This window comes from Nicotiana tomentosiformis, chromosome 12 (genome assembly GCF_000390325.3).
Source record: "Nicotiana tomentosiformis chromosome 12, ASM39032v3, whole genome shotgun sequence".
In the NCBI taxonomy this organism is placed as follows: Eukaryota; Viridiplantae; Streptophyta; class Magnoliopsida; order Solanales; family Solanaceae; genus Nicotiana; species Nicotiana tomentosiformis.
In genome coordinates, this window is record NC_090823.1 from 121,278,549 (window position 1) to 121,304,268 (window position 25,720).

Below are 25,720 nucleotides of genomic sequence, written 5' to 3' on the forward strand. Positions count from 1 at the left end.
TTCCTTGTAGGCATTTATGCTTCTGCATTTGCCTTCTTGAATTTTGTTTTTTGGACCCTATGAATTAGCCAATTTTGATTATTAATTCTGTCATGGGATCATGCAAAATTCGATCTGTAGAGAATCGTCGTAGAATGCCGTTTGATTATGATTTGAGTTTTCAGTAAATACTGAGTTATTTGAATGAATTAATGATACGTCACTTTGTCACATAATTAAAATACTCGTGACTTTATAGTGAATGTAATTTAAATCATTGGGAATATTAATGTAAACCACTATCAATTATAGTTCAGTGAATGTCACTGAATTATGGTTGCCTAATTTTGACTGGTAATGCATATTATTGGTTGCGTTCTAAACCTTTGTAAGTGAAGAGTTTCAACAAAATTAATAACTTTTAAGAGTTTTCCCTTAAAAAAGAAGAAAAAAGACTTAGCAACATTTGCAAGCCATTGACTTTCGGACAAAAGGATTTATTGAAAACAGAAATAGATTTAAAAGGATTCGAAATAGAATCTATTGAAAACAATAGCGAGATTGTCTTCTCTTTTAATAAATTCGATGAAGAGACGATATATCTAGATTTTAAATTAAAAGGAAGCAAAACACCACTGTATTTACTACACTTTTGTGGCAGTAGATGCGATCTGAGAATAAATTTGTAGCCATATATAGAGAGAGGGTCAAGTAAAATCCGTGGATGCAGATACATGCCTGCTTTTACATACTTGCACCTGTTCTTATTTCAATCATATATTATTCTTATTAGTGTCACAATGTCATTGTTGTGATAACGTAACAGCATTATTTATACTTCGTAATCCCATTTTAGAACAACCAAACGAAGGGATGCTTCTCTTTGTTTAACGACACTTAGATATTAATGTTTTACTTGTGAAACAATCAGGTGCTTGGATGAGACGAAGACAAGAGCAAAACCATATAAATTCTCAAACCAAAAGCTGAAGGACTTAGGTTTGGAGTTTATACCAGTGAAACAGTGCTTATTGTATGAGTCAAAATCTAACTTTAAAATATTTGAGCCAAGATAGCACTAAGGGAGGAGTTCCCAAGTCGTCGTTTGTCGAAATGGCCCAAGGAGTAGCGAAATCTGTGGTCGAAGAGTCAACGAGAGCCGTAGTCGAGGTGTCAACAAGGGTCGAAGTCCAGGTCGAGTATCGTAGACGTAGTTGTAACGACTAGTTTTCAAGATAGGATATTAAAGAGAATATTCTAGTGGATATTCTCTGCACTTGTACTATTAGGGTTTCTTAGGAATATGTCCTATTTAAATAGGAAAAAAAAGACAATGATAGAGGATATGTGATATTCATTTGTAAAGAACACACTTTGACTTAAAGATTCGACTCTCACTTGCTAAGATACAAACATTGATTCTTGTCCATACTTTCCCACTAGATTCGAGAATAACTCAAATATTCAAGGGATTGTCTATCATTCATCATTGTAAGGAAGAACATCCACTTATTCCGTCTTTTCTTGAGTGACTCATTCCCTCTATTTACTTAAATACCACTTATTGCTATTCATTGTTATTAAATGCAAAGTTATTATTTATGATTTGTGGAATGTTTACTACACATCACTGTTACTAACTGACCACACTTGCGTGATATTTATTGCTTCTTTAAGAACCTCATCTAAGGATATTATTATTAGCTAAGATTATCCCTTATTTACATAAATCTAATTATTTGAACTAAGATCTATATTTTTTGGTCAAACAATTTGGCGCCGTCTCTGAGGATTTCTTAGTTAAATTTTTAGTTTCCTCTAGATCTACAATTAACGCAAGACACTAACGTCAAAAAAATCCCGAGATCTCCTTTCTTTGTGTGTACAAAACCCTACATGGCAGGTAACCAAGAAGAAAGGACTAGAACAACAAGTGGCTTCCCAACCACCTGATGAACGTCATCAACGAAAGCTGTGAAACAATAGGCGAGGACACGACTCCCAACGTGTCCCCTAGGCGAGAGAGGTCACCACCTCCACACTGCAGCATAACAAAACCAAGCAGAAAAGGGACCTCCACGTCTACAGAAGAAGGGACAATCCCAGCTGTGAAAAAACTCCTCGAGGCATGGCTAACCGACACGCTAGCAGGCGTCCTCAACAAACCCGTCCCAAGTGTGACTGAAGAAACCGCAAGGGCTTGCGCGATACAACCAACAGACGAGTAGTGAAACCAACCTATCCCTCCAAAGACAGGTTTTACACACAATATCGTTGATAGTGCAGGTGACAATGCCCTCGCTGCCATTCTAAAAAGGATGGAAGAAATGGATAATGAAAACAAGGCGCTCCAAGATCATATGAAAGAACATCAAGAACGGGTTGACAAGAAACCTGGCGCTCCTAAGCAGCTGCCGAAAAGGGACGCCGGTAGGTTCATAGAGCAGTCGTACAATAATGATGCAGCCCCACATGCCATACCGAAGACCTTCAAAATGCCGCCCTACCTCAGGATATACAACGTAATCACCGATCCTGAATATCATGTGACTCATTACGTCACCGCCGTGAAAGGCAACGACCTTTGCCAAGGAACAAGTTGTCCTCCATTTTGCTGAATAAGTTTTGCGAAACCCTCACAGGATGGGCATTAACATGGTATTCGTAGCTACCATCTCACTCCATAGAAACTTTCAAAGAAATGGCCGATAAGTTCGTAACCGCCCATGCCGGAGCCAAGAAAGCCGAGGTGAGAGTAAATGACATATTTGCTATCTGGAAATCCTTGGGTAAGGGACTAAGGGCCTTCCTCGCCCGGTTTAACCGAGTAAGCATGACTCTGTCAAACGTATCCGAAGGGATGTCGATCGTAGCCTTTTAGAACGGGTTGAGCAGAGATGGTTCAACAGTAACTAGAAAACCGTTGAGCCGATTGATGAAGTATCCTCCAACCACTTGGGACGAAATCCACAATGCTTATTGTGCCGAAGTCAGAGCAGATGAGGACGACCTCAACATGCCAACTCACCGACTAACCTCAGTACAAGCTGAATCGAGAGAAGATCGAAGAAACAACACCAGAACAGATCATCCAGTTCCGTGACCTAATAGGGAGCGACATCAACCATATATCAGGACATCCGCTACACCCTCCCTCCACTACGAAGAAGGCCCATCTAGGACAAGGACAGGAACTCATCGAAACGAAAGAGGTATACCTCTATTATTATCTACTCACAATTTTTGTGTGTCACCTACAGAGATAGTCTACGCTCTAGAGAAACTCGGACCGAAAGTGAAGTGGCCGCCAAAGATAATATCAAACCCGAACATCAGAAAGTCGTAAACATGTTATGACAAGGGCTTCTCAAAGAACTGTTAAGCGACAAGGGGAGGACCAACTTCGCCAGAGGACGTGAACATCATGGCCCGCCAAAGCTGCCATCACCAGCTCGTACAATAAACATGATCATGGGCAGCAACGACGATGCCTCTATCAACGGCGTGAAGTTCACCACCACTCACAAACTCAAACGGTTGATCACCCGCGAACGGTATTACGGACTCGAAGAGAGTATCATCTTCGACGAGTCAGATGCCGATGATTTGACTTTCTCTTATAATGATGCCCTTGTTATTACTTTATGTATTTTAGATACCAATGTCAAACGCATCATGGTGGACGATGGAAGCGGTGCATGCATTATCCATCCCCGAGTCGTTACCCAAATAAGGCTCGAGGATAAGATAGTGTCGCGCTGCATTACACTAACCGGTTTTAATAATACAATTGAGAGAACATCTAGGGAAATTACACTCTCCGTCTTGGCCGGCAGCTTAACCGTAGAGACAACATTCCATATCATGGACCAGGCCACCGCGTACAATGCCATAGTGGGCCGACCATGGATACATCCCATGAGAGTCGTACCCTCCAACCTATACCAAGTGATTAAATTCCCAACACTATGGGGGATATTCAACATACATGGGGAACATCGCACATCCCAGGAATGCTACCGCATTGCCTTAGACAACATGACCACCCAACAGAAAAAACAAAGAAAAAGAGGCATAACAATCAACAAGGTCGAGGTCGGAGCAAGATGAGATAGAGGACGTCATTAAGGATCCCGACACGGTCGAAGCCGTTGGATCAACCATAGAAGACCTCGACCCCATTCAATTGGATCTCAACGGTCATAGCAAGAAGGCTTATATTGGCTGCAAACTTCGAGAACCAGGTAAATTCCGCAATTCTTAATAGGTAACGCATATTTGTTTGCTTTTCGCCATGCAGATATGCAGGGTATCCCAAAGGAAATCGTCACGCACAAATTAAACGTTGACCCATTCCACCCCCAGTGAGACAGTCAGGCGTACATTCAACCTCGTTATCAACGATGCAGTCTGCAGGGAGGTGGAAAAACTGTTAGAAAACAATTCCATCAGGGAGTTGAAGTACCCCAAGTGGGTCTCCAACGTAGTTATGGTCAAAAAGAAAAATGAGAAATGGTGGATGTGCATGGATTTCACAGATTTGAACAAAGTATGTCTTAAGGATTCATTCCCATTACCTCATATTGACCAACTCATAGACGCAATGGCCGGGCATGAGCTACTAAGTTTCTTGGACGCTTACTCGAGCTATAATCAGATCCTCATGGAAGAAGAAGATCAGGAAAATACCACGTTCATCACCTACCAAGGAACGTATTGCTACAGGGTTATGCCTTTTAGACTGAAAAACGCAGGGGCTACTTATCAGAGGTTGATAACAAAGATGTTCGAAGACCAACTCGGCAAAACAATGGAGGTATATATAGACAACATGCTGGTCAATTCCAAAAGGGGAGAAGATCACATCGATCATTGAAAAGAAACTTTTGACATACTCAGACAGTACATAATGAAGTTGAACCCAGAGAAATGCGCGTTCGGCGTATCCTCGGGAAATTTCTTGGGTTTTCTAGTATCGCAACGAGGGATCGAGGTCAACCCAGACCAAATCAAAGCCATTGAGGGGATACCAGAACTCTTGACCACCAAAAAATAAGTCCAAAGTTTGACTGGTCACATCGCTGCCCTATAAAGGTTCATCTCAAGATCATCGAATAGGTGCCATAAATTCTTTGGCATACTCAAGAAAGACAACGACCTCGAATGGACTTCTGAGTGCGTCCAGGCTCTGCGAGAACTAAAGGCATACCTGTCATCACCACCCTTGCTTTCGAAACCCGAACCTGGGGAGTAACTCCTCGTCTATCTAGCCGTATTCGAGATAGAAGTAAGAGCAGTCTTGATAAAACAAAGGTATGCAATATTCCATCTATTACATTAGCAAAATATCGTCGACGCCGAGACGAGGTACCCACACCTCAAAAAATTGGCTCTTGCCTTGGTCGTAGCTTCACGGAGCTTAGACCATATTTCCAATGTCACCCCATCTCGATCGTCACAACTCCCCCCTCTCCCGAAGAGAATTTTGCGTAAGCCCGAGCTATCGGGAAGGCTGGCCAAATGGGCCATCGAGCTAAGTGAACACGATATCACATACCAGACGCGAACGACAATATAGTCACAAGTGATCGCCGACTTTGTACTCACAAGTGAATCCTTCCAAACTTACCACAAAACACAAGACCTTTGGGTCCTATACACCGATGAAGTATCCAACGCGTCAGGGTCCGGACTTGAGGTCCCAACAGGCGAAGTGATTCGCTAGTCTATAAGGTTCTTGGATATGACTAACAATAAGGCCGAGTATGAGACCGTAATTGCAGGTTTAAGGCTAACACTCAAATAGCACCCAACTCGTAGTCAACCAAGTCATAGGGACTTTCCAAATCAAGGAACAAAGATTGCAAAAATACCAGACCGAAATCTGCAAGCTACTGCTTGAGTTCGATGAATGTTAGATCGATCAAGTCCCACGAGAATAGAATGCCGAGGCAGATGGCCTCACCAAACTAGCCGCAACTACCAAAAATATCACGATCGGAGACAAAAACGTGGTCCATCTCCTTAACGTATCACTAGACCAAGTCGAGGTAAAAACCATAAACTTAACTTGGGACTGGCGTAATCGTATTGTCGCATACTTGCAGGATGACACACTCCCTGGAGACAAAAATAAAGGCCAAGAAACTAAGAATGCAAATGGCAAGATACAGTATCCTCCGCAATGAGCTGTATAAGAGGACTTACGGCGGCTCTCTGGCGAAGTGCTTAGGCCCGAACCAAACTCAACGCATCCTCGAATAAGTCCACGAAGACCATTGAGAGGCTCACCCCGGCAATCGGGCACTGGTCAGATGTCTCATACGGGCGGGATATTACTGGCCCACCATGAAAAAGGATACCACAGACTTCGTGAGGAGATGCGAGCAGTGCCAAAAGTACTCCCCAATTATTCACCAAGAAGGCGAACATCTCCACTCGGTCACCTCCCCTTGGCCGTTCATCAAATGAGGAATGGAAATCGTGGGCCTCCTCCCAACAGGATGAGGTAATATACGATTCCTTTTGGTTTTAACTGACTATTTCTCTAAGTAGGTGGAAGCAGGAGCATTCACCCAAATACGGGAACATAAGGTAATCATCTTATATGGAGAAACATCATCTGCCGGTTCGGCCTTCCCAAAGAAATCATTTGTGACAACGGACCCCAATTCACAGGAAAGAAAATCGCCAAATTCTTCAAGAAATGGCATATCAAGAGGATACTCTCGACACCATATCACCCCGCGGGTAACGGGCAAGAAGATTCCTCTAATAAGTCAATACTAAACATCATGAAGAAGAAGCTCGAAGACGCTAAGGGACTATGGTCGGAAATACTACCAGAAGTATTATGGGCCTACCGAATAACTCCGAAAACGAGCACATGAGAGACACCATACTCTCTAGTCTACAGGATCGAGGTAGTAATACCAGTCAAGGTCGGAGAACCTACCCTAAGGTAATCCCATGAGAGCGACACAAGTAACGACTAGAGCAGAAGGCAGGAACTCGACTAAGAGATATGGCCCTCAAAAGAATGGTCACCCAAAAATAACAAGCAGAACGCTATTACAATAAGAAAGTAAAGGTGAGGCCGCTTAAAGTCAGGGACTATGTTCTTAAAGCTAAAACTCATGCAAGCAAAGATCCTAAGGAAGGCAAGCTGGGAACAAATTGGGATGGTACGTATAAAATCACAACCGAAGCAAACAAGGGTTCATTCATATTAGAGACAATTGAAGGAAAGCTATTACCAAACAATTGGAATATCAGCCACCTCAAATACTTCAACTTCTGAGAGAAAAAGCCCTCCCAAGTTGTACTCTTTTTTCCCTCACTTGAGTTTTGTCCCATTTGGGTTTTCTCAAGGAAGTTTTTAACGAGGCAGCAAAGGGAACGCTTGGAGTCGAAGTATGCGAAGGTAGGGCCGTGGTTACTATTTCATTGCTCGACCTCTCAATACTCTTTAGATCGACCAATGAAAGGACTAGATGGATTGGGACTAGGACTGGAATGCCAGCCAATACCCAAAAATCTATAAATTTCTCCAAGTATGTAACCAAAGCAACAATGTCAAAGCAATAAAATTTACGCTTATCAGCACACCTTTTTCGCATTAAGATTATGTTTGATTACGATCAAACAAACACCTACCGGCCCTCTGCCGCGATTTAATGAAAGGTTACATTCGACCCCGCTCGAACAAATACCTACCGTCCCTCGGCCGTGATTTAATGAAAGGTTACGTTCGACCCTGCTCAAACAAACACCTACCGACACCCGACCACGATTCAATGAAAGGTTACATTCAACCCTGCTTGAACAAATGCCTACCGACACTCGGTCGCGATCTAACGAAATGTTATGTTCGACCTCGCTCGAACAAGCACCTATCGGCCCTCGGCCACAATCTAACGAAAGGTTATGTTCGACCTCGCTCGAACAAACACCTATCGGCCCTCGGCCACATCCTAACAAAGAAACAAAAATATACACAAGTACAGAAAATAAACCGCAGGAAGAGAAGACGATGCAAGGAACAACTTTGATATTTCATATACGTAAAAACTATTTATAATAGGCTCGTGAAAACTGTCACGACCCAAAATCTCACCTATCATGATGGCGCCTATCTCAATACTAGGCAAGCCAACAATCTCAATAAAATACCATTTTTTTTAAATTTGAAAACATAATATTTAAATTAAGCGGAAGAAATCTCACAAATATAGATATAAACACTCTCCAAAACCCGGTGTCACTCAGTACATGAGCATCTAATATGAATACAAAGTCTGATTGATAAAAACATCGTATGACAATATAGAACAGTACAATAACTAAGAGAAAGAGAGAGTCAAGGTCAGCAGACGCTAGGCAGCTACCTTGATAGTCTCCAACGGATAGCACTCTAAGATCTAACAGTTGTCGTGTCTGAAAGCACCTGGATCTGCACACGAGGTGCAAAGTGTAGTATGAGTACAACCAACTCAATAAGTAACAAGACTAACCTCTAGGATGAAAGTAGTGACGAGCTCCGCTGGTACAATCCAATACATAAATAATGGTACAGAAATGTAGGCATGCTTTCAAGTTCAACAGTTAAACTCAGTACTAGCAAAATAGATCAATTCTGCATGATATGAGGAATGTGACATCTCATTGGAAAGACCTCATGTACTACTGGTCACTAATCATTTTGTCACTAGGTACCGTTGATGGCCAATCCAGCCCAGGGATATTCCATCCCGTATATATATACACATCGACTAACAATGAGTCACTCAGTACCGTATAAGGCCAATCCAGCCCTGGGGTAATTTATCCCCAAATATAAATGATACGGACAAGATCCATGTCCACGGAAAATTCATCACAATATAAATAAGTAAGCAAGTCCATGCCCTAGGAAGTCTATCTCGAATATATAATCATCTACGCTCACTGGGGGTGTGTACAGAATCCGGAGGGGCTCCTTCAGCCCAAGCGTAATATAAAGCCGATATGGCCTACTGCAGGCGGGCTGTCCCGATCCGTATAATAAATAAGCCTATAAGGCCTGCTGTAGGCGGGCAACCCCGATCCATATAATAATAAAGCCTATAAGGCCTGCTGCGGCGTGCAGCCCCGATCCAGAACAATACAGCCTATAAGGCCTGCTGCGGCGTGCAACTCGATCCCATAATAATAATAATAATAATAATAATAATAATAATAATAAAATATATAAATCCGATATGATCTGCTGCAGGCGGGCAACCTTGATCCCACAAATATCCTCACAATGGATGAGCATGACTGAGTATGAAATGTATACATTTTAAAATAATTAATTCAACAGCAACACGACCCTATGTATCCCAAAATATTGGCATGTAGCCTACACATGATCTTTAATACGAGTCTCAGCTCAATTTCTCTAACACGTGGAGGATACGCGGATAATAACATGATTCATTAATTTTACAACTCCAAAGCATTTATTTAAGTCACAATTTCTATGGTGCACGCCCACACGCTCGTCACCTAGTATGTGCGTCACCTCCAATAATTGATATAACACAAAATTTAGGGATTCATACCTTCTGAACCAAGTTTACAAATGTTACTTACCTCAACCCGTGTAATTTTTTACTCTGCAATGCCCTTGCCTCTTGAATTGGTCTCCGAAAGCCTCATATCTAGCCACAATTAATTCGATTCAGTCAATGCAAATTATTGGAATTAATTCCATAAGAAAATACTAAGTTTTCCAACAAACTCCAAAATTTAACTCAAAAATCGTCTGTGGGGCCCATGTCTCGGAACCCGGCAAAAGTTACAAAATCCGAAAGCCCATTAAACCACGAGTCTAACTATACCAATTTTACCAAATTCCGACATCAACTCGACCTCCAAATCCTCAAATCTTATTTTCAAATCCCTAGGTCCAAATCTCTGATTTACACCTCAAAATCATGTAATCTAGTAGGATTATTCGATGATAATTCAATATTATGGAGTAGAAATGATCACAAGTGACTTACCTCAATAGTTCTTGTGATTTCTTGCTCAAAATCGCCCCAAGTCATGTTCTTTCGTCCAAAAATGTTGAAATGAGCTAAAAAAAAATAAAACTACTCAATAAAAATACTATGCTGGTCGCTAAAAGCCCAATTTCCGTCACTAAAAGTGCCAAATCTAGTCGCTAAAGGAGCGCACCAGAACCTGTTGCACCAACACTATTTATTTTCACTAAAAGGCTCTAACTCCATCATACAAACTCGGAATTTGACGATTCTTGTTCCTATGAGTCACTAATAATAATACGAACCCAGTCCTTGAATCAAAACTCAATTCGGAGCTCATTGTCTCAATGCGATACCAATTTCGCTCATTAAACAATTAACTCATGTTTCGCGCAAAAAACCCAATCGCAACTTGATGAAATTAAACCAAACATTCCAGATCATTCCTATAATTCATTATCAAACTCCCGGAAGTCTCGAAATTGAATTTCGATCTCTAGAACTAAAAATGGACCTTTGGATCATTACATGCTTATGCTCAAAACACAAAACTCTTCCCAGACAACATGTAGTGTATCAACCATAACCTTTTGTACCCAACTCCAACTGCCAAACGATTTAAAGTTCTGAAAACTAGATACAAAGGGCTACAACTTTTATGTTTTGAAAATTTCCATATTCCTTATAGATTTCGAGATTTTAGCTTCCAAAGTCCCAACGCGATTGCACCAGTTGCTGCCAAAAACAGTTTATGCCAACAGAAATTCCAGCAACTTCAACAAGGCGCCAAACGATCCAAATCCCATCCGAGCCATTCGGGACCTTGTCCAAATATACCAATAAGTCCCGTAACATAACACGGACCTGCTTGAGTCCTCCAAATCACATCAAACAACATCAAAACTACGAATCGCACCTCGAATCGAATTATGAGTTTATGAATTTTCCAAATTCTATAATTTGCGCCGAAACGTATCAAATCAACTCCGATTGACCTCAAATTTTTTGCACACAAGTCATAAATGACATAACAGAGTTGTTCCAATTTCCAAAATCGGATTTTGATCCCGATATCAAAAAGTCAACTCTCCGGTCAAACTTCCAAACTTAAGTTTTCTATTTTTGTCATTTCAAGCCTAATTTAGCTACAGACCTCAAAATAAATATCCGGACACACTCCTAAGTCCGAAATCACCATACAGATCTATTGGAATCATCAAAATTCTATTCTGGAGGTCGTTTACGCACAAGTCAATATCCGGTCAACCTTTTCAACTTTAGTTTTCATCTTGGAGACTAAGTGTCTCAATTCATTTCAAAACCTCACCGGACCCATACCAATTACCCCGGAAAGTCATATAACAATTGTAAAGCACAAATTGACCAGTAAATGGGGGATCGGGGTTGTAATACTCAAAACAACCTGTCGGATCATTACAAAAACGCCGGTAAAACATATACAAAAAATTAAAAGAAAAAACTATTGGGCACCACCATCACGAACTTCAACATCCCCGTCGACTTGTTCCTCAACAACGTCGCCACCCTGACAATCGCCAATTTCGCCAACGCCACCTTCACCCTCAGGATATGGAGCGCCATACCAGGCATTCTCCTTGAGCCGGTCTACACCCTCATCTCCCTCGTCCTCACTGGCCTCAGGCGTAGTAGGATTATACCCACAAGTGACTCGAGCTTCACGAGCCTTAACACGAGCATCTTCGAGGGCAGCCTCAGAAACGAATCCAGCCGTATGCAAATCTCAAAACACAGCTAATTGGGCCTCGGCATGAATCCACTCCTCATACCACTTCCAAGTAACATTAGGAAAATCAGATGTACGGAAAAAGGATGGTTGCGCGAGTAATCGGGCCTTCTCGGCCTCAAGAGCAGCAACTCGATCATTGAGGCCAGAAGTCTCTCTCTCCAACTCTCCAATCATATCATCGAGCCATAATTCTTTAAGATTTGCCATTTCTAAGTCATTTTATCGCTAAGAACGGAGAGTCTAGATCACCACCTCAAGAGACTATACCTTCCTCAAAGCCTCCGACTGAGCGAACTCCGCCTTCCCTAGATCTTCTGCCTTCTCGGCGACCTCACCACTTAGAGCCTCCTATCTGAATTGACACTGCCTTCGACCCCCTTGCTGAGCTCAAGCTCTTCCTCTTTACTTCTCAACGTCCCCTCCAGGATGTTGCACTGCCCCACCATCTACACCTGCTCCTCATCCCTGGCCTTCAAATCCTCCCTCAGTTGGCGCACATCGCCACCCTCATGAAGCTAACGGTACTTCTCAAGGCCTTTGAGGTACTTGTCCTTCAACTTCACATAGATATATTTTCTCCTCTGCTCCCTATGAGCACTCTAAATTTCTAAGACGACCGTCTACAAAACGAACAAAAAAAGTTAGAAACTATGAAAGAACAAACCTAAAGGAGAACAACTAACAGCGAATATACTTACCCGAAGTGCGAGGTTGGCAATGTTATTTGACAGGTCACTGTCATTCATATCCTTAAGGGTCGTACCCTCAACTTCGTAAGGGAAAGGATAATCTTCTCTGTATTCACAAGAAGATTACGATCCATCAGGATCATAATAGTGCTCGAACCCCGCTCCAACCTCACTTCAAGCTTAGTAAGCCCCTCGTCGATCATCATCAGCTCATCTACATCCATGCCGGAATCAGATCCAACATCCTTCTTAGCAACAACCTTACCTCTATCATCAGTCAAAAGAGGTATGTCCACCGCAACACCGGAAGACGAGGCCTCTTTGCGTCTTGTAAGAACATGGCCAACACGGCCCACCATGCCTTCAACCGCAGCCCTCTCTGGTTATATGTCTGTATCCTCCAGACAAACGATCCCGGGACTAGCCTCTAGGCACTCCCTGATATGCATTGTGGCCGTCTCCCGAAAGACAAAGCCATAGTCTCCTACATCAGTGGCCGCTCACCTCTCCTCCATGACGTCCACTACCCTCCTCTTACGAGGCATAAAATCCTCCTCGCCAGGAAAAGACTCTTCATCCTCATCTATAAGACGGTATAAGGGAGAAGCTGAGGTTTCTGTGGTCGAAGTCCCCACGGCCGAGGAAGGAGCACGTTCAGACATAGTAACATGAGGGACCGAGACACGAGCAGAATTAGCCGCAGTCGAAGAGGGGGTGGGAGCTGATGATGCAGTACCTTTCCTTTTTCAAAACGAGGGTGCGGGAGCTTTTGACCTCTTCGAAGATCCCCTAGCCGAAGCTAAGAAAACCACATGGAAAGGGGAAGATCAACAGAGGTAAACAAAATGAAAAAGAACTTAGACTCCAATAATAAGAGGAACTTACCACTCGAAGGGATAGCAGTCCCAAACCTCTTAAAGAAACCCTACCACTCACGAATTCTTACGATGTGAGGGAGGAGTCGACTAACCCAGTCAGAAATATGTTCGACCAAATGATGAGGTGAGGTCTTGGCTGTATGAGAAAAGTACAAGAGTTCAAAGCCCATGACCAAGCACGAGAGAAAAGTCAGATACCTACATACAAGGAAATTAGACACTTACGAGTATAATTCCAAGCCTCAACAAAATCGTCAACGTTGGCCACCGCGTCCTCGGTTCTGACAAAGAAAAAATTGAACCAGAATTGGCGGTTGGCTTTGTAGTCTATATTCACCACCAAGCACTTGCCTCCTTCGTGGCGAAGGTTCAACATCGCCCCCCTATAAAAGCTGGGGGCGAACATATGTATTAAACGCCGAAGAGTCAGTTCGACCTCGCCATCTTGGTAAATTTGGTAAGCATCCTAATAAGCTTATAAGCGTACGGTGCGAGATGATCTGCGAAAATACCATAATAACGACAGAATTCCTCCGCCAGCGGAAGGAGTGGAAGAGTGTAGCCGACTTTGAAGGGGTAGGCGTAGAAGGTGTATTACCCAGGATGGTGGACCTGCACTGTATCCCACCTGGCCGAGATTAATTCGATGTGATTAGGAAGGCCAAACTTAGCCTTAAGCTCTCCCAATTCCTTCACCGTCATCACTGACCGAAAGGCTCTAGGGTGATCATAAGGTAATTTGGAGAAATCAGATCTAATATCAGGGTTGCGAGGAATTATCTCCTCCACCAATGGGAAGCTTCTATCCTCGACAACGGCAGAAACATTCTCCTCATGAGGGGGAAACACCATTGCCAAGGGATCGCATCACTTCCCTCACTAGACTCAGAAGGCATGTTAGACATGTTTTGATAGGAAAGAAAAGTATCAAACGATGAAAATCACTGGAACAAAGAGGAGAGGTTTAAAGCAAGGAAAGGGCAAGAGAGTAATGTAGGGTTTCGAAACAACAGAAAATTTAAAACTTCAAAATCGCACCCAAATACCTCTATTTATAAGGATCTTGGCACCACGACCGAAAATAATTCATCATTACTGGGCACCGAAACCAAAGTGGCAGGTTTAATCAGAGGTCACACGTGAAACGAAGCGACACATCGGGAATATGCATCATAATGATGTATGACATCATTATGTCATCCTAACTCGTGGACAGCATAACTCCAACAAATCACCCGGGAAAATTGAAGCGTTTGAAATGAGCGGCCCGCATAGGCCCACGTTGTCAGTTCGCCGTAACCACTACGACCTGCACAGCTAGCTCGATTGTTTCGACCACAACGAACAAGATCTACTCATCGAATCCGCCTGAAGCTGGCCTCAATAAGCGGAGGGACCAAGTGTATGGGTCAAAATCTGACTTTAGAATATTTGAGCCAAGAAAGCACCGATGTTTTAAAAGGCATTTTCGGAGCGAGCCCTGGGGCGAGGCACACCAAAAATGCCCCGAGGCGATGGTGTGGGGCGAAAGTCTCAAGAGGCGTACGCCCAACAATTCAGGTGGTACGCCTGGGCGTTCGGGGCGTACGCCCAGGCGTTCGGGGCATACACCCAGGGCGTTTGAGGCATGCTTTTTAGTGAAGCATAAGACCCAGAGACTTTTTCAAATTAAAATAAAATTTGTTGAATAAGTCCTTCATATAATACCCAAATTCTCAAAAGTCAGCTTGATAATTACTCAAAAGTTTTAAAAAGGAACTAAAATGTATTAAATTTAAAAGTCAAGACCTTTTTTTATTGATTGAAGCCCTAATTCATGGTCTTTCCCAATTCTTTATCTTGTCCGCTAGTCTGCTAATATCTCCCAAAAATAACAAATATTTAATTTTTTTTTACAAATACAAAGAGAACTTCATTCTCCTTCATAGCAGCAAGTTCAAAGTTCAAATTGCAGGTTAGTCATCCTTTTTTCCCTCCATGTAGAAAACTTTATTCTTTTCGACTCAAGTTACTTGTGCTTCTAAGTAGCGTATAATAGATTGTTTTGACTGATTTTTTGTGGGGATGGAGCACATCTATATATATATATATATATATATATAATTATATTATTTTATAAAATAATATAATTACAGTAAATATTTATAAATAGTTAAAATTGTATAAAAAATATATATATATATATATATATATATATTTATAGTTTTCTTTATTTTTTATACAATTTTAACTATTTATAAATATTTACTGTAATTATATTATTTTATAAAATATTAAAAATTAAATACCTATGGGGCTTACGCCCCGTACCTCGGGGCTTATGCCTCGCTGAGGAATATGTAAAATGCTTCGCCTTACGCCCACGCTTTTTAAAACACTGGATAGCACTAAGGGAAGATTTCCTAAGTCATCGCTTGTCGAAATGGCCTAAGGAACAACGAAGTTTGTGGTTGAAGAGTCAACGAGAATCGTAGTCGAGGTGTCAACAAGGGTCGAAGTCCAGGTCGAGTATCGTAGACAGATCTGTAACGGCTAGTTTTCAAGATAGGATATTAAAGAGAATATTCTAGTGGATATTCTCTGCATGTGTACTATTAGAGTTTATTAGGAATATGTCTCATATAAATAGAAAAAAAAAGACAATGATAGGGAACATGTGATATTTATTTGTAAAGAACACACTTTGACTTAAAGATTCGGCCCACTTGCTAAGATACAAACATCACCATTTTACTGAGATTCTTGTCCATACTTTTCCACTAGATCCGAGAATAACTCAAATATTCAAGGGATTGTCTATCCTTCATCATTATTAGGAAGAATATCCACTCATTCCATCTTTTCTTGGGTGACTCATTCCCTCTATTTACCTAAATGCCACTTATTGCTATTCATTATTATTAAATGCAAAACTATTATTTATGATTTGTGGAATGTTTACTACATATCACTGTTAACCAACCACACTTGCGTGGTATTTATTGATTCTTTAAGAACCTCATCTAAGGATATTATTATTAGCTAAGATTAACCCTTGCTTACATAAATCTAATTATTTGAATCAAGATCTATAATTTTTGGTCAAACACGTATATGAGACAGTCAAGAGCTTGCAGGAAAAAGGGTCAGCTTCCATTCCCTACTAAAAAATGATGAACCAATTCGAATTCAGTCTTAGCTTTCGAGAAACTTTGCTTGCATTGAGGGGCGAGCAGGTGGCAAAGGAAGATTCTAGATTTAAAGTTAGCAGGTTCACCTTTTAATATTCTCTTGAAGTTATGGGTTAGAAGTTTAGAATTAGTTGCAATTTTAGTGGTTTTTCACATATACATAACCGAATGCACACAGAAATATACTTGGCTATGGCGTTGCCCTTTTGTGCCTCTACAAAATATATGTATATTTATGTCCCTTGTCGAAAGTATTAGGTTCAGTTAAACTCGTTGAATATAGGTGTATTGGTGGTGAAAGAATGTTACACATGGAATATTGGAATGCTGGCATGGCATGGTACGTGGAACAATGATATGGCGACAAGTGGTTTTCTTAATTGATAAAGAAGATAAGGCACAGGAGAAAATATCCACGAGACGGTACCAAAAACAAAAAGAGAACCTGGCCTAACAGTTGGAAAAGAATAAATGAGGACGAAATGAATAAAGAATAAAAAGAAGGAAAGGTACATGAACCAAAAGTAAATAAGGAAGGGGAATAGGAATAGATATGAGGCATTTATAGCAATAAATACGCCAGTTATAGATATTCGAGATAATGGGCAATCAATATCATTAATGCCCATAATCAACCCAAATTATGTGAGTAAAACTGTTACTTTTGTATATTCCTATATAAGGACACATAATTCTATTTGTAGAGACAGATCAGAGGCAATATTGAAATATACTCTTTACTTTTCTGCCTTCTCGAAATTCTCTACCTTGACTTTGCAATTTTTCCATCAATTATTTCCTAAGTTATTCTTATTAATTTTCTTTGATATCATTATGAAAGTGAAGTAAAACTTGATTATCAGTAACCCGTTTTCTTCTAAAATTAGATTTTGGCCAAAAGACTTATTTTTGGTTAAACAAATTAGTTCCGTTGCCGGGAATCTGATTATCTTTTCACTTTCCAAATTCACTTTACTGACAAACAATCATGCCAACTGCCAACGACAACAACCAACTGAACCAACAAGAGGGAGGAACTCCACTAATCCCTTCACCACAAGAATCTCCTTGACAGTCCCGAGAGGGAACACCTCAAAGATCAATATCACATACGAATGATCAACAAGGGGATGAGCAGATTGCTGAACAGGACGCATTAGAATAATTAATCGCAGAACATGTCAATAGCGCCCTTCAAGCTTTTGTTAGTGGATTGCCAACTGCGCCACCAACTCCACCTCCAAACAATACTGTGACTATAGAAAACCCACGCTCGGGACTTGCTAATTCAGGAAGCGGAGGAACTCCCAGTAAATCTCGTGATGGAAGGTAAGGTACACCAAATAATTCTGATTTACAAAGTATGGTACTAACTTTGCAGAAACTGCTGAAAGAGAAGAATGATCGCATAGAACAAATACCTGGCGTACCATCCGTGATTAAAGGAGTGGATATTGATAAATAGTCACAACATCCCTGAAAGCCAAGTGCATCACCTTTGCCTATTCCTAAGAAGTTTAAAATGTTTGATATTACAAAATATGATGGAGCAACTGACCCACAAGATCACGTAACCGTGTTTACATCTAGTGTGAAAGGCAACGATTTAACCAAGCAAGAAATTGAATCAGTGTTGGTCAAAAAATTTGGCAAAACACTCACGAAAGGAGCACTAATATGGTATTCTCTCTTACCTGAAAGCTCTATTGATTCTTTTATTGATCTTGCAGATTCATTTATAAAAGCACACTCGGGAGCTCAAAAGGTTGAGAAGAGGATGGAAGACATCTTTAAAATAAAATAAGGGGATACTGAGCTACTCAGGGAATTTGTGGATAGATTTCAACGTGAAAATATGATGCTACCGCGAGTACCTGATAATTAGGAAGCCATGGCATTTGCAAGTAACTTAAATTAAAAAAGCTCAGAAGCCACGAGGAGACTTAAGGAAATATTACCAGAATTCCCTGCTACAACATGGAATGATGTGTACAATAGGTACAACACGAAGCTGTGGATAGAAAAAGACACGATCACTCAGGCAAGGGGTGATGAAAGAACAAGTTCGAGACTACCAGAATCTGAAAAAATGTCCGGTAAAAACAGGTACGAACCTTACATGGGACCTACAGGACGGGATTCATGGTCAAAACAAGAAAATATACGGTATGATTCTAGATCAAGGCATAGAGATGCAGGTTCATCATCCAAGTTCGTAAAATGGCGAGATGCGCGAGACAGTAATGCTAATACAAATGCAAGGATTGGTGATTACAATTTCAATATTAGCACTTCTGAGTTGGTAGCAGTTCTAAGGAGTATGGGAGATAAGGTGCGGTGGCCTAAAGAAATAAGATCAAACCCTAGCAGAAGAAATCCAGATTTCTGATGTGAGTTTCATAATGACCATGGCCACAAAACAACAGATTGCAGATTATTACAAGGTGAAGTAGAGCATTTGTTAAAACAAGGTTATTTAACTGACTTGTTCAGTGAGAAAGGTAAGCAATCTTATTTGAAGAATAGACAAGAGCCTTCAAAACCTCTGTCACCAAAAAGAACGGTTAACGTGATAAGCGAGGAAGAAGAGGTCAACGGTGTGACATATACAGATGCAAAGAAGACATCGAAAGTCACGGTCACCCATGGGAAGCGAGTTCGCCAAGTTTTGGAGGAAGACAATATAACATTTGATGATGCAGATGTAGATGGCTTGATAATACCTCACAATAATGCACTGGTAATATATTTACTTGTACATGATATTAATGTTAAACGAGTTTTGATTGATCAAGGTAGCTCCGTAAATATTATTCTTCTGAGAGTGGTAAATGAGATGCAAGTTGATGACAAGATGGTGCCTAAAGCACATACCTTATCTGGATAATTCAAGCGTTGTCACAAAAGGGGAAATAGTGCTTACCACATTTGCAGAAGGAGTTGTCAAGGATACAAAATTCCAGGTGATAGATACAGACATGGCTTATAATATGATTCTTGCCAGGCCGTGGATTCATGATATGGATGTTGTACCTTCTACTTTACATCAAATTATTAAGTTTCCTTCGCAATGGGGGATTCGACAAATCCGTGAAGATCAACAGGCTTCTAAAAATATCAATTCAGTTGCGGATTCGAGCACAGTGAACGATGATGCAAATAAGAAATAGCAACTACAGAATTCAGTTGAGGACATAAATACACAAACCTCAACTGAAAATGATTCAGGACAGACGAATGTGGATTTAAGACCTGATGTCATTCAAGAGCCAGAAGAGAATGAAAACATCAAAACGACAATTGAAGAACTCGAGGCTATCACACTTTCCTAGCAGTGGCCAGATAGAAAAAGTTTATGTTAGAATGAAGCTAAGCCCGGGAATGAAAGGTAAACTTGTCAAATTTTTACAAGCTAACACAGATTTCTTTGCTTGGTCGCATTCAGATATGACAGGTATACCATCGAAGATGATGACCCGCAAGCTGAATGAAGATCCTTCATATCCACCTGTCAAATAGAAGAAAAGGAAGCATGGATCCTTCAAAAATCAGGTGATCCAGGATGAGGTACAAAAACTTTTAAAAATTGGATCAATATGAGAGGTAAAATATCCTAACTAGCTAGCTAATACTGTAGAAGTACCAAAAAAGAATGGAAAATGGCGAGTTTGTGTAGATTATACTGACTTAAATAAGGCTTGTCCTAAAGATTCATTCCCTTTACCGCACATAGATCAACCAATTAATTCTATTGCAGGACATGAGTTGTTAAGTTTTTTAGATGCCTATTCGGGATATAACCAGATAAAGATGGACCCTTTAGCTGAAGAAAAAACTTCATTTATCACAGACAAGGGGACTTACTGTTATAAAGTCATGCCTTTCGAACTAAAAATTGCTGGAGCCACGTACCAAAGATTGGTAACAAAAATGTTTCAAGAACATCTAGGAAAGACTATGGAAGTCTACATTGATGATATGCTAGTCAAATCGGCACAGGCAGAATATAATATCCAGCATTTGTCGGACACTTTTCAGATTCTCTGCAAGTTCAATATGAAGTTAAATCCAGAAAAATGTGCCTTTGGCATGGCTTCAGGTAAGTTTTTGGATTTTCTTGTTTCTAACCGATGTATTGAAGTGAACCATGCACAGATCAAAGCCATTGAAGAGATACCAGACACACTCACGAGCAAAAAAAACGTGCAGAGGTTGACAGGTAGGATAACAGCTGTGGGAAGATTTATTTTCAAATCTTCGGAGAAAAGTTTTAGGTTCTTCTCAGTATTGAAAAAGCAAAACCAATTTGAGTGGACTGACAAATGTCAACAAGCTCTTAAAAATCTAAAAGCATATTTGTCAAATCCACCCCTACTGGCTAAACCAAAGGATGAAGAAAGGCTACTTATCTATCTCGCTGTATCAGAAACGGTGGTAAGTGCAGTACTGGTACGAGAAGATAAAAGTAAACAATCTCCAATTTATTATGTTAGCAAATCTTTGTTGGATGCTGAAACTCGATACTCTCACTTAGAAAAACTTGCTTTAGAATTAATTATGGCATCTAGAAAGTTGAGGCCTTATTTTCAATGCCATCCTATCTCTGTAGTAACTGCCTATCCCCTAAGAAATATATTGTATAAGCAAGAGTTGTCAGGTAGGTTAGCTAAATGGGCTATTGTACTTAGTGAATACGATATTGTGTATCAACCTAGAACAACAATAAAATCTCAAGTTTTAGCAGATTTTGTGGCAGATTTCAACGTAGGAATAGTTCCTGAAGCAGAAAAGGGACTACAGGTATTCACCAGATCTAATCCGGGTACTTGGACCCTATTTACTGATAGCTCCTCGAATGTTAAAGGAGCGGGCTTAGGTATTGTTCTAATCCCACCTTCGGGAGAAATCATAAGGCAAGAAATAAAATGTTATCCCATTACTAACAATGAAGCAAAGTACGAAGATGTAATTACAGGACTGGAATTGACACGAGAACTTGGGATAGAGCGGATTATAATCAAAAGTGATTCGCAGCTAGTAGTTAACCAGATACAGGAGACTTACATAGCAAGAGAGGTACGAATGCAACAATATTTGGAAAAGGCGCGAGAATTAATCAGACAATTCCAATCATGGAAAATCGTGCAAATACCCAGGAAAAAAAATGCAGAAGCAGATGCACTAGCTAATCTTGCATCTGTTGCCGAAGTAACGAATGTAGAAAATGCTACCGTAATACATTTGTTCCATTCGGCACTCGACCAAGATAAAAATGAGGTAAATTTCAATAATTTAACTTGGGATTGGAGAAACGAATTTGTTAACTTTCTGCAGTACGGAATTCTACATGAAGACAAGAAAAGGTCTTAGTCACTTCGACGAAAAGCTGCCCGTTATTGTTTGGTTCGAGGAAACCTTTATCGAAATATGTTCGGAGGATCTTTAGCAAGATGTCTCGGACCTTCTCAAACAGAATAAGTGATGAGAGAAGTACATGAGGGACATTGTAGAAATCACGCAGGAGAAAGGTCCTTGGTAAAAACTCTAATAAGAGTAGGATACTATTGGCCAAAAATGGAAGAAAATGTGAATCGTTTTGTGGCCAAGTGTGACAAATGCCAATGATATGACAATAACATACATCGCCCAACGGAGCTATTATATCCGGTTATTTCACCATGGCCTTTTATGAAGTAGCGGATGGATATCGTGGGACCACTGCCACAAGCTAAAGGAAAGGTACGATTTTTATTAGTATTAACGGATTATTTTTCCAAATGGGTAGAATTAGGAGCCTTCAAACATGTGCGGGAGAAAGAAGCCATGGAATTTATTTGGCGAAACATTATATGCCGATTCAGAATTCCAAAAGAAATCGTATGTGATAATGGCCAGCAATTCATAGGCACAAAAATCACAGAATTTTTTCAGAGTTGGCAGATTAAAAGGATAACTTCCACACCTTACCACCCTGTGGCCAATGGACAAGCCGAATCAACAAACAAAGTTATTATTAATAACTTGAAGAAAAGACTAGAGGAGTCAAAAGGCAAGTGGCCTGAAGTGTTACCAGGAGTCTTATGGGCTTATCGAACGACAACAAAGACAGGTACGGGAGGGACTCCATTTTCACTTGTTTATGGTGCTGAAGCCTTAATTCCAGTTAAAGTAGGTGAACCAAGTACGAGATATATACAAGCAACTGAGGAATCAAACGAGGAAGAAATGCGAATGAATTTAGATTTGCTCGAAGAAAGGAGAGAAGCGGCTCTAATAAGAATGGCGGCTCAGAAACAAATTATCAAGCGATACTACAACCGGAAAGCTCATCTTAAATACTTCAAAATTGGGGACTTCATCCTCAAAAAGGGTTTTCAATCAACGAAAGCAGCTAATGTAGGGAAATTGAGTCCAAATTGGGAAGGACCCTATAGAATTCGAAGCATCACTGGAAAGGGAGCATATGAGTTGGAAACCATGGAAGGCAAAGTACTACCATCAAATTGGAACGTTGTTCATTTAAAGAAGTATTACTTCTAGGAAAAAGAAGTACCCATGGTCAGGTATCACTCAAATATGATTTTATTTTATTATTTTTAATTATACTAACCATTTTAGATGATAGACAAAAAGATAGCCCGTACCAAATGATGATATTAGACCCGAAAGACACGAGGAATACTGAATTATTTCCGATCTAGGTTATAACCTTTCTGATGGAGAAAAATGGTTAAGCAGTCATCATCTAAATGAATACTTCATAGTCCCGTGTGTATTTTTCTTTTCAGGGAATGGACCAAAAGGAAGAAACAATCCAGTGTAGGAGATTTCATACTTAAAAGCTCTAACACTGGGGGGACTATATATATATATATATATGAAAAGGCAAAGAAGACAAAAGTCAGAATTCAAGCCTGAATCAGCCTAAGAGCCAAAATCAAGCCTGAATCAAAAACCTTTGAAGTAACCTTGAGAAGGTTTAAAACTCGCAAAAAGGACAAAAGATGGATACAAGATATACACCAAGTTCTTATGAGTTTTTAGGTTAAGGTCAATAATTAGACACATGACAGTAGACCCAGAATTTTGAAACATGTTACAAATAAAGCAGTTATGAAAGAGTTGTAAATGTTATATTGCATAAATATAGAATGATGTACAAAATTTAAAAGTTCAAAGCATAAAACTTCCTCAAATCATTTGTTTTTCTACTTCTTTCATATATTTACACCAATATGAAGATGAGACGTCATCTTCATCAGTGTTGCTTATAAAAGGGCCCTCTTTTATAAAATTTCGTGTCTATCAAAATCACGGACTAATAAAGCATTTTTTAGTGCAAGATTGAATGTCAAAGAACAACAACAACCATCCAGTATAATCCCTCAAGTAGGGTCTGTGGAGGATAGGATGTATGCAGCCTTACCCCTGCCCCAGGGCAGGGAGACTGTTTCCAAAATTGAATGTCAAAGATTGAATGTCAAAGAGTGGAACAAAAACTCAAACATCAAAATAGGCGGGAAAAAAATCCGAGATTTATATATTAAACTTTGTAAAAACAAAGTATTTGTTTGTCATCAAACCCAGAACAAGATAGAGGTAAACCAGCAACCATTCCAAAAAATAAAAAGAAAAACTTCCCACCAAAAATTTCTAAACAAAACAATCAAGTAACATAAAACATTAGGAGGCATCATCCACTGGAACATCAACAACGAGAGCATCATTGACGGAAGTAGAGGGGTCAGCTTGAGAAGAAAAGGCTTGAATATTAGCTTCACCGGGAGCAAGTCCATCATCTTTGGGAACTTCACCTTCAGGTGAAGGAAAGCTTTGACTTTGCTGAGTTTTTTCAATTGCCTTTTTAGATTTAGCAATCTCAGCGTGAAAGTCAAAACCCTCATGGCTGGCTTCCATTAGAGTCTCGAGGCGAGTATTCAAAAAAGCCCTACTCACGTCAAGTGACAGCTCATCCTCGAGTGCTTCATAGTCTTTCTCCCACTGATCAATTTCGGTTATCAACTCATCCTTCTCTATTTTGGAAGCATCAAAAGCTACCTTCAAAAGGGCAAGGGAACTTTCCAAGAATTTAACCTTATCAGTAGAGCCACAGAGATCTTTTTAAGTTTGAGTAAGTGTTTGAACCAACTCTCCTGCATAAATCTCTTTCTGGTTAATGAGTTCCCTTAAACTCCTTATCTTTTCGGTTGCCTTCGAAAGCTGCTCAGCAAATTTGGACTCAAGGATATCCTTATCCTTACCAACTTGACTTGAAGAAGCCCTTTCAATCACTAACTCAACAACGATCATTTGAATTTGTTGCTCTAAGGCATCCTTCTCCTCTGCCAACACTTCCTTCTCCAGTTAAAGACCTTCAAATTGCTTTTTCCAATTGTCAGCCTCGGTGCGGTAATCAATAATTTGTTGGTCAGCATGGAAGATACTTTTCATTAGTTCAGTACCTATCAAATTGATCTATAAAAAAAGAAAAGAAAAGGGGTTATGGATAAAACGAAAAGAGAAGAAAGAAGGAGTAAAGTCAAATTTGAACCTTCAGAGATGAATAGACAATATCATTCATCCAAGTCAACAAACTATGACTCTCCAACTTTACCTTCTCCATAGGACCGAGCAAAGACTTCAACCAAACGTCGGCTTGACCGGACTTCTTCAATAAGTTCCCACCTTCAGGAACCCCGACAACAATTTTCTTCATCGCCTTCTTGCTAATGGAAGGATCAACTTCTATGTGAGAAGAAGTAGCAACTGAAATGGAAGATGAGGTGAAAGCAGTCACGGGGGAGCATCAGCAGCAACTTCAGGTAAGGGAACTCGAGGATAATCGGGGACTGATGCTGGAAAAGAGGTAAGGGGCAACTCCTCAGAAACAGGTTCAAAGGCTTCCTCACATCCGAAGCCATGAGTAAATAATTGTTCAGCAGAAGCAAGGGGGGATCATTCACTTCTTCATCAGAGATCACTAACGGGGCACTCTCTGGCTCGTCCAAAGGTCTAGAGAGAACTGAGCTTGATGGAGGGGTAGCTTCATGTAGCTTCATCATCAAAAATAACGCGTCTCGTGACTCGGTTCCTGCGAACTAAAGAATCCTCCTCTGGTTCTTCTTCACCCTCAGAGCCACAGGCTCCATCAACCTTTCTTTTTGCAGAAGAGCTCAAAATTCTTTCTTGAGCAAGATTCACGGTAAGTCTTATGGATGAAACAGAA

The 25,720-nt window shown here is 40.4% G+C and overlaps 1 protein-coding gene across 1 annotated transcript; it reads left to right on the forward strand.

Moving 5' to 3' along the window:
• The first annotated feature begins 22,317 nt into the window (after positions 1 to 22,317).
• Positions 22,318 to 23,034, forward strand: LOC138903317 (uncharacterized). Its single transcript, XM_070191263.1, has one exon. The coding sequence runs from the start codon at positions 22,318 to 22,320 to the stop codon at positions 23,032 to 23,034; it is 717 nt and encodes a 238-aa protein (XP_070047364.1).
• Positions 23,035 to 25,720: the final 2,686 nt, after the last annotated feature.